The 9,593-nt window shown below is 34.5% G+C and overlaps 1 protein-coding gene across 2 annotated transcripts; it reads left to right on the forward strand.

Moving 5' to 3' along the window:
* The first annotated feature begins 49 nt into the window (after nucleotides 1-49).
* Nucleotides 50-9,485, forward strand: LOC148960589 (HORMA domain-containing protein 1-like). Of its 2 annotated transcripts, XM_089109519.1 has the most exons (16): nucleotides 50-2,062; nucleotides 2,794-2,827; nucleotides 4,276-4,319; nucleotides 4,731-4,753; nucleotides 5,064-5,107; nucleotides 5,559-5,622; nucleotides 5,741-5,777; nucleotides 6,198-6,218; nucleotides 6,656-6,682; nucleotides 6,960-6,986; nucleotides 7,506-7,543; nucleotides 7,684-7,752; nucleotides 7,901-7,941; nucleotides 8,183-8,224; nucleotides 8,595-8,629; nucleotides 9,401-9,485. In XM_089109519.1, exons 1-16 carry the CDS (start codon nucleotides 2,024-2,026, stop codon nucleotides 9,482-9,484), a joined length of 669 nt encoding a protein of 222 aa, XP_088965645.1. In that variant the 5' UTR covers nucleotides 50-2,023; the 3' UTR covers nucleotide 9,485. The 2 variants fall into 2 exon arrangements, with proteins under 2 accessions (XP_088965645.1, XP_088965641.1); XM_089109515.1 differs by having other exon boundaries at nucleotides 8,595-9,485.
* Nucleotides 9,486-9,593: the final 108 nt, after the last annotated feature.

The raw sequence follows: 9,593 nt of genomic DNA on the forward strand, positions 1-9,593 counted from the left end.
ACCTTCCCTTAGTGCAAATGTATTATTCGCTTCAGGTTTTGAATAAAGGGCAGCAGGCTGCATAAAGGAGTGGTAGGCAAGCAAATTGTTAGACTCGTTGCAGGAATCTGGTTATATAATTTTGCAAATGAGTGCAGTGTGAATATGTCCTTTCATTTGAATTAGATCCGTTTAGAATAAAGGAACCCATCCTTAACAATCTGCCTTTCAAAATTCTAGTGAACCACCTTTACGAAATAATAATGTTGCAACTTTCCTGGTCATGCTAATCTTGAATTATAGTATATTATTTATTTTTGTTTTATGAAGATTTATTATTTGATTCAAAGTTCATGTTCAGCCCCTGAAATCAAATTTTAGCTTGCGTCATCTCATCGAAAATTAAAGAAAAGAATGCAGAATGATATTTAAATTGTTTTCTTAGAGAATTTACAGATGCTAGATGCCCTGTTAGAATTGCCATTAGCTGTGAGGGCTGTGTGTTCCAAATCTCACAAACTGTCAGGAACAGTTTTGCATATCAAATAACTAGAGTTTACTGGCTTTCAAACTTTGAAAACCAACGTCAGTTTTTGTCAAATGTAGATTTGTAGTAATTTTCAGATTAGTCCGAGACATTTCAATGTTTAGTGAATTTAGAGAGAAACAAAAAATGATCTTTCTTTTCTATTCTTTCTGTAGTAGCGTGTGCGAAGTATGAAAAGGTTAACTGTTGATAGTGTTGATATTTTAGCATCAAAATTATCTAAAATTTACCATACTGTTCTGTAAGCAGAAGTAATGTTTTGCGCCTAATATTGCCGGTGAAACATGTACAGTAATCATTAAGTCAATCCCAATAATTTTACCTTCCACGGGAAAGTAGTTTTTTCGACTTGTTGGAAGTTTGCATTTCTAATAACTGGTCTGAGCTGGAATAATTATTAAGGACGATAATTTTTCGTTCAATTTGGGAGGTATTCGACTGACCAGAAAATTGGGTTTGGGGAACCCTGGGTACCAGAACCACAAGAAGCCGGGGATACGGTATAGAGATCGATTCGGCGGCGAGGAAAGAATATTTCTGACACCAGATTCAAACTATTTTTCTGAGACTAAATTGTGGAGACTCTGGCAAGAGTCTCAATGGAATAAAAGCCACCCGAAAGCTTTGACCATCATGACATTAAAAGTCCGTTTAGATATCCGACAAATACTTGCAATTAAAGAGCTATAAAGACTGTTATTTTCAATTAAATACGTCAATCTAGCACTTCTTTGGATCCCTGTAGGAGAAAAGCATCATGGGATCTATTGGCGCCATATTTCAGTTGGCGCGAGCAACGAGTTAGAAAATAAAGGAAACTCACCAGCAACCAGAGTTATTCAAAGGTATTCCTTATTGTTGCAGATATCTAAGGTAATAATTCCTTTATTTCATTAGATTTTTGAAGTGGTTCTTAGACATTGCTTCATAGTAGAGTATTAACTGGGTGCTAAATTCTTTTTCAAGGACATGAAATCTGAAGGTAAATATGTAACACCTTGCGAAAAATGACGTTTCCTTGTTTGGCCTAAGTGTTCACAAGTTTCCAGGATGCATATTGCCCCCACGACAACGAAATAAGGAATAATTGGCTGCCTTCTTCCTTTCTGTTTTCACCTACTTTAAAATTTTGAGCCACGAAAGGGTATTAATGATGGAAAAGAATTAATTCAACGCTATGTATCAAGATGCGAAACCGGAAATGTGAAATTGATAAAGCAGTATACCCGAATTAAAGTAAGCAAACTTTCGTGAAATGTTTTGAGCATTAGGGTCATACAGAATCTACTTTAGACTTCTTGTTCTCAATGCTCATTTCGTTTTCAAGACTGATAAGGAAAAAATGGCGTTCCCCGAAGAAAAAAGAGTGAAGGTTAACCTTGTCTATTGCTGAATTTTCACATTATTTTTTGTGTTATTTCTTCTATATTTAATTTGTTATTCCAGGTGGCTTGAAAGTTGTTATAGACTGTATATATTTAATTATTCTGTGCAAAGATGGCTACTCTACAAATGCAAAGGCCAAAAACAAAAAATGTAAGTTACAACCTTTGGTTCACCTTGAGACGGGTGTATTCTCATTTTATCATATAGCAGTTAAGTTGTACCTCAGAAAGTTAGAAAATTGCTCTTATTGGTATCTTAGCATGCTCTACAATATTTGATAAACGAGTTTTACTGGCTTTTCGGAATTACGCTTAAAAAAAGAAACCTAGTATTATAATTACTGGTATAAACATTATTTGGACGATATCTCGGTTTTTCCCCACACTGCTCTGATGTCCAATTGAACTTTTGACATACCCTGGGAAGTAAAGAATTATTTTTATATTCCTTTGTCAGTGATGTATCTTAATATTAAGAGCTACCCAGGATTTTCCGAATTACCCAAGGGTATCCCAAATCTCCCTTGTTCCAAATTACTCTGATTACCCTACTTGTATAGCTGATGAGTAAATTAGATAGGTTATCAATTCATGTTATTTTGCAATACAGTCATCACGGAAGAGGAAATATTGGGGCTACATTCTCCCTCACTTTTTGCCTAAAGAAAAAGCAAAAAAAAAATGGACCACCTTCAATTTACATTTAAAAGCTCTGTCCAAAAGGTTTTGGATTCTGCAACTCCCCCCACCCCCTTACTCTCCTGGAAATGCTAGAAACCCCCAGCCCACTTCCGTATAGAATACTTTTTCAGAATGCAATATCTAATTTCAATGCAACTTCTTATTTATGGCTCAAAATAAATTTTCCTCATTTCTTTTAAGTGGTCTTCTATTTTTCCAGAAGAGCAGCTTTCTGGTTGGTAACCGTTTTTTTGTCAACTTTCTGCGCATTGTTTTAAGTATTCTAAATAGTATAGAAGGGTCACATCGCCCTGATTGAGTATACATAGATACAAATTCAAATTTTTCTATTTCGCGTAGACTTAGAAATAAAACTTGGCACTGACAAAATCCTTTAGGCTCTTCAGATACATATTTCAAAATATCAGGTAATTGGTTCTACAACGTTTTTTTAAAAAAGCTGTGATACTTCTTAGTTGTCTTGATGGCCTAAATTTCTGGTGTCGCCCTGATGGTTATGTTTTCCGTAAATATTAGCACGCACGAATGAAAAATCGTAAAGAAAATAAGTGATTAAAAACTTGCAAACACCCTCAAAACATTATTGCATGCCAATGTTTCATTGAATTTTTTATCCGCCGATCTGGCGCATGCAAGATTGTCACTTTCGCAAAAGTCAAAACAAGGGGAAATTAGAGGCTTTGACAAAGTGCAATATTTTAGCCGAAAATTGTATTCAAAATGTATCAAATTTGCTCTAGAGTATTTTTGTTTAATTAAAGATATTTGACAATTTGAATTTACAGGTTTCTTTTTTAGAATTAATGCGAAACAACTACCAAACTAAAACAGCCGTTTTAATGTACCCAATCAGGGCAAATTTAGGCCAAGTCAGTCAGCTTTATTTCACTCCTCTCTGTGGCAAAACAAATTGAAAGCTGAGCGATTTATGCCAAGATCCTTAATCCTCATGCATGATTTGTGCCTAAAATAGCTAGGTTAGCAGCTATAATATGCTCATCCCTTTAAAAAATAATTATGAAAAAAAAGTACTGAAAACATCCTACACAAAATGGCAGACACTTCTTCGTTTCAGGTGAGTCATTTTCTTGTCCAATTATTCGTTCATCAATTGAGTAATTGAATGCAAAATATTTTCTTGACTTTGATAAATGACATATACACATGATTTCGCGCTTTTTTGGTCACAGCTTAGCCCCAATCTCCCAATTTTTTTCGCAATAGTTGAAGCGATGTAAATGTCACGTTTCCAGGTACATACTCAATCAGGGTGATGCGACCCTATCTGTGAATGGTGTAACTAACATTGCAAAAATATGATTGCGCACTTAAAGTACTGGTGACGAAATTGTTACACCTACGTAATAGTGGCAGCAATCGAAGGATTTCTAAGGGAACTTGAACGTCATGTAGCACTATGTTTTCATTCCTTTCGTTAATTAAATACATGGTATTTTGTCCCTGTTTTTCAGGAAGCATGCTATGCGACTATTGATTTTGATAGAGCTTGTATGATTTTGGGAGATTTTCTGAATGTATATATTTTGTTCCCCGAAACACATTGTCAACATGCTAGCTCCTCTCTTTGATGAAACGAGCCTCTTTTGGTTTTAATGTTCTGCAGAACATTTTGGCGGCTAAAGTTCAGCTTTGATTTTTCAGAGACCCATTCAATGCTTTTCGTCAAGAAGCTACTGGCTGTTGCTGTAAGTATGGGCAAGTTTACAGAAATTTAAGCTTATCTATGCTCTGAATAAATCCTGACGATTTGTAGGAACGTCCCATGAATAAATTGCATGTTTCAAAACATTTTGCAATGGTCTTCAGGTAGTTTTAACATCAGAAATGACGTTGAAGCTCCAAGATGTTGTGTTGAACAAGCCAGAGATGAGAAGTTTTATTAAACTCTGGTGTTTACTAATCAACCAACAAACTCGATACACAACCGTTCAAAACTCAAATACGAAAACAACTCACCCTTTTGGCTTTGTGCCGCAACCATAGATATTTGAAAATTGTGTCTCACTTGACAATCAAATATTTAGTTTCTTCAAAAAAAGCGTCTTGTAAGAGAGCAAGATGAATCACTTTGAACTAATCGATTTTTCATGTTTTAGGTTTCAAGTGTCACTTATTTAAGGTATGATGAATGCACGTTAGAAAATATTTTATTGGAATTCGTTATCAATGCAACTTCATCGTATTGCACGCTTAGTGTATTAAACCTTCTAGCAGTGATAGAAAGTTTCTTATTGTTGCAAAAATCAGCATGGAATATTGCGATGCATTTTCAGCATAAAATTTCTGATCATTTTAGGCTTTGAGATTTATTTTTAGAAAATAACTAGGTCTCACCAGAAGTCAACTGAGTTCCTGCTTTACGGAACTACAGATGTTTGTTTTAAGGTCCTTCATTTTATTCATTCCCGTGTTTTATTCTTTCTTTTTAGAGCAATTTTTCCCGAAAATGCATTTGGAGAGAGATCTCTTGAAGGTTACCATAATTGTTAAATTTTCAAGCGTATTCGTTACATCTTTTATAGCTGCTTACTAGAGCTCCTTTAAAATAAAAGTTTTGAATCGTTTTGAAACCCGAGAGTGGCATTGTTTCTGTCGCCGGAAAAGGGAGAGGGGGGATGACAAAAATACCTGTGAAACGGAGTAAAACTGAGTGATTCCTATGATGGAAAAAAGCACGCACACTCGAATACTGTAAAGAGATGAAAAAAATACTTTGAAAAACATTTGAGTGAAGTGACAATTGATGCGAATGAACAAAGAAGCAGGATTAAAAATTCATGTCTACACGTCAAGTACAAAGGCATGAATCAATTTTCGTTATCTGAAAAAACTTTCCATTTTGTGCGTTTATATTGGTTTTCAATTAACAAAAGTTAAGAACGCATATCTCCAAAATAGTTATTTAAAGACTGCATTTTGTTTAGATCTCAAATTAAAGATTTTGCGGGAAGATAATGCTTGTCCTGGGGCATGTCACGTCATACAATGGTAGGCAGTACTTTGAATTATGCTATCGAGCTCATTTTTAAACTGCTTCTAATTCAGCTGTATTTCGTTTTGTCTTATTTTTGAGTTTCACCATTGTAAATAAATCATTTATTTAAAGGATGAAGGGATGTTTTGATGCACTCGACAAGAAATATGTAAGTCAATTTATCTTTCATGATCAACTTATAATAGCTCATAGCTAACAAATTCATTGACCATTCATTGGTTATTTGCATTTTTAGAAATATCTGCTATCATTGCAGCTATGCATCGACTTGATAGAAAAGGAAACACATCCTGCAGCAATAATTCTGAATACTATTTTGTTCATGTTTGAGGCTTTGGGACCATTGGTAGCTGCAATTTTGTCAATGAATGCAAATTTTCTAATACTGCAAAGTTCATGTGCCCAATTGGCTGCGCAACGTTCTTCCTGAAAGGATGCCAGATTCTTTCCTACCCACTGCTGTTGTTTGGAGAAATTAAATTTGTCTATAAAAAGTGAATGATGATGCATAATGGATCTGTTAACATCGGTACCAATTATTTGTGATTGTATTATTTTCATCTTTCAGCTGCGAATGATTCTGATTGGGGTATGTTTCTTGGTTTCAAATTTTCACTCGAACGGATACTGTCACGTGCAATTCTATCTTTAATCTGCCTTGTTACTGCATCTTGTTTCTTAATATATTTATTCAGATGGTATTTAATCAGCTTCCTAGTTTTTGCCTACCTCTGATCTTCTTCTTTCTCCGCCATCGACCGTTCCCTGTACAGCATTCGAGTTTCGCTCAAACATTTTCGTCTCCAGCTGGCTACAAATATGCTTTTGTGTCTTTTTAAACTCTAATCATGTGTTTAGTTTTATGTCATTATCAAAGAGAATAAATTAAGGTTTCGATTTTTGTACAGCAAATTTAACTGCAAGGGGTAAGGATTCTTAAGATGCCCTATGCTCATTTCTTTTACCTGAATATTGAAAGAAATATATAAAAATAAACTGAAAGTTAAGCAAAAACTCTCTTTCTAGATATACGAAAATCCAGAAGATCCTGACGTGAGTAAATTTGTTCTCGTAAGAAGATCTCGAGAAAGTGCCTTATAGAAATCTATGGTCAACGGAATTGCGCAATATGATTCTGGTCATGTATATAGAAATACATAAGTAATTAGACTAGCTATGAACATCATTTCATAACTTAAGCATCAATCTTGAATAGCACATCTTTCACTGCTTTTGCTTCGCTCTTGCCTTATTTCGCTTTTTTCATTGTCGTAAATGATTTTAGCAAAAAATCATTTGAATAATCCTTTCATTTGACAATTTCTTGTAGACTATCATTGAACAATATACTTTCAAGGTGACTATTTGCTATCGTTTGTTTATTAATTCTATGTCTTATTCTATTAATTCTATGTATTAGATATTATTACTTTTTCTGATATTTTGTTATTTTTTATATAAAGGCAGCCTGATATCTCTTAGCGAAGAAAATAATTAGGTTTTACCCTAAAACCGTCCAGTTCTTTGGCACCAAAGCGTACAAAGCTGTCTATACGTTTCGTCCCTTATATAACATTGATTGCAATACATTGTTAGAATAGTTTTCTAATGTTTTTGTTTTTAAAATGTTTCAAAAGTATCTAACATTAATTTTTAGCTTTTATACGAATTTAAAAGCTGAAAATAAGCAAGTTATATACTGAATCTCAAAGAAAGTTTTTTCAATTCATTAGATTCTCCCTCCTTTAAAAGTAACTGAAAATGCAGTTTGCTGATCCTATAAATTCGATATTCTTCTGAAGGGAAACATTTTTCTTCATGATTGAGTTTCATTAGATACATTTTTTGCATTAATGCTTATTTCAACTTTTTGTAGTTCAACTACAATGATAAGAATGGAGTGGACATTTACAGGTGAAATTTTTTCAAGATTTCTAACATCGGCTACCCCCTTACTAGCACCCGCAATTATTCGATTACGTTTCTTTAATTTATTGTCCTAGTAATGTAGCTTTGTATCTGCTACTTTTACTGTACCTTTGAACACTTTTTAGGAACGAGAAGAAGATCATTGGTGCCAGTACAGAAGAGCAAACTAAAAAAGCGACAATCAGGCTCCTCAGGTAGGTTTTTAAGTTATTTTAAAGCTAAGGCCAGAAACAAGGAAATGCCACGGATTCACTTCAATGAATCATCACTTTCAATCGACTGATATGTTGTTCTCAAATTATTTTGTGTCTCTTCTTAAAAGAAATCTGTTTTTTGTTACAGAACATTGATTCTTCTTAGTCAGACCCTTTCACCGTTGCCAGGTAAATACACCTGTTTTTCATGATGGTATTCCAATGCCTAATTTTGATAATTTTTTAGAATGAGTATGCTTATATTGACAAAATAATGCACTTGTCCCTTAGATCAAAGAAGACCAGTGATAACATCAACTTCTCCAAATTTGATGAAATTCCACGTTCATACTAATTTTTATAATCGCATTAATTTTCTCCTTTGAGTTAATATCTGTTGTTCCATTCTAATTGTTTTCTTTTTCTGTAGATGACGTCATGATGACGATGAAATTGTTTTACTACGATGAAGGTATATATATGCACAATTTTTGTTTCAATTTTTTCTTTCAAGCTCTAGCTGCAACGTTGATTGCCGAATTGCTCTTCTTTATTTTATTAAGTTTCTTGTCTTCAAATCAGTTTGTTGATTACAAAGAAGTTTCATCTTAGACCAGGACATGACTGTAAAAGGTCTACCTCCCTGTGCAATTACCAATAATTGTTAATGCCCGTCAGTTTTTCGCTTGAAATTACCAGTAATTCCAGTTGCCACGTGTCTTGAAAGAAATATTGTGTCAGCAGTTTTCTCTCCTTAATAAACTCAACTCTGTGTCCAATTTTTGTCCGAATCCTGAATTTCTAAAAGCTTTTCTTACACATTCATTTTCTATACTTTGCAGTGACTCCATCAGAGTACCAGCCTCCAGGTTTCAAGGTAATCACAGCGCTTTCCTTTGAAGTCGATGGACAGACGCGCTCTTTCTTGGGATTGATCTGTTTACATACCAGCGTTATCCGTAAAGCTTTGCTAAACTACTCTCTAGCTTTAAATGTATTTGACCCGAAGCCCAATCGTGTTTCTGTATCAAAATATAGGTCGGCTCCTTTTCGCGTGGGCAGCTCAGTAACATACTGAACCCTGAATGTTCTCTACAAAAGTGGATGGGACAATAATCTAGGATCAATGCTACGTGAATGCAGCAAGAGGATTAGGCGCATTATGACCTTGAAACCCTTGTCGGCACTGTCCCAAGCTTTGCTTCTACGAGCAGCATTGTTCGCGAATGACACTTGAACATTTCAATTTAGTATTCAAACTTTGAATTCATTAAGTTTTTCTTTAAAAATCAAGGTCAATTTTTTTATCTAAGCAGCTAATTCATATATTTTCAGCTTTGGAAAAAAGTGTTTTTTCCACCCCCTTTGAGTCGAACTAACGTACTTCCCAAGTCAGCAAAAGTTCAACAGGAATAATTGTGAGAGAAATTTTGAAAATTGAAGAGGGAATTCATTTTGAAGCTACTAAATTTTTACTTGAATCTCCAATCATTAATAACAATCAATTCCGACTGATTCTTATTTCTTGCCAGTTGCATATTTTCTTTCTTAAGGCCATATTGTAAAATTGAGCATAATCGAATAATCCAATACAGTGCCTTATCGACGTCAGATAACACCTCATTGTTTGCAATGTTATTGTGTGTAGAATTGTGCTGCTGATCCTTTTGCTTTTAAAGAAGAATCGATGACCATAAGGGTTGGAGAAGTTTCTACGGTGAGAATGGTTTGAATGATCTGTTTGAAAATTTAGTCGATATTGCTTGCAATGAACATTTATAGTGTACAGGCTTCTACTTACTTTGCCACATGAATAAACGACAGTTGTAAAACTCTCACTG

Source organism: Rhopilema esculentum, chromosome 2 (assembly GCF_057945365.1).
Source record: "Rhopilema esculentum isolate cy_ngs chromosome 2, ASM5794536v1, whole genome shotgun sequence".
NCBI lineage: Eukaryota > Metazoa > Cnidaria > Scyphozoa > Rhizostomeae > Rhizostomatidae > Rhopilema > Rhopilema esculentum.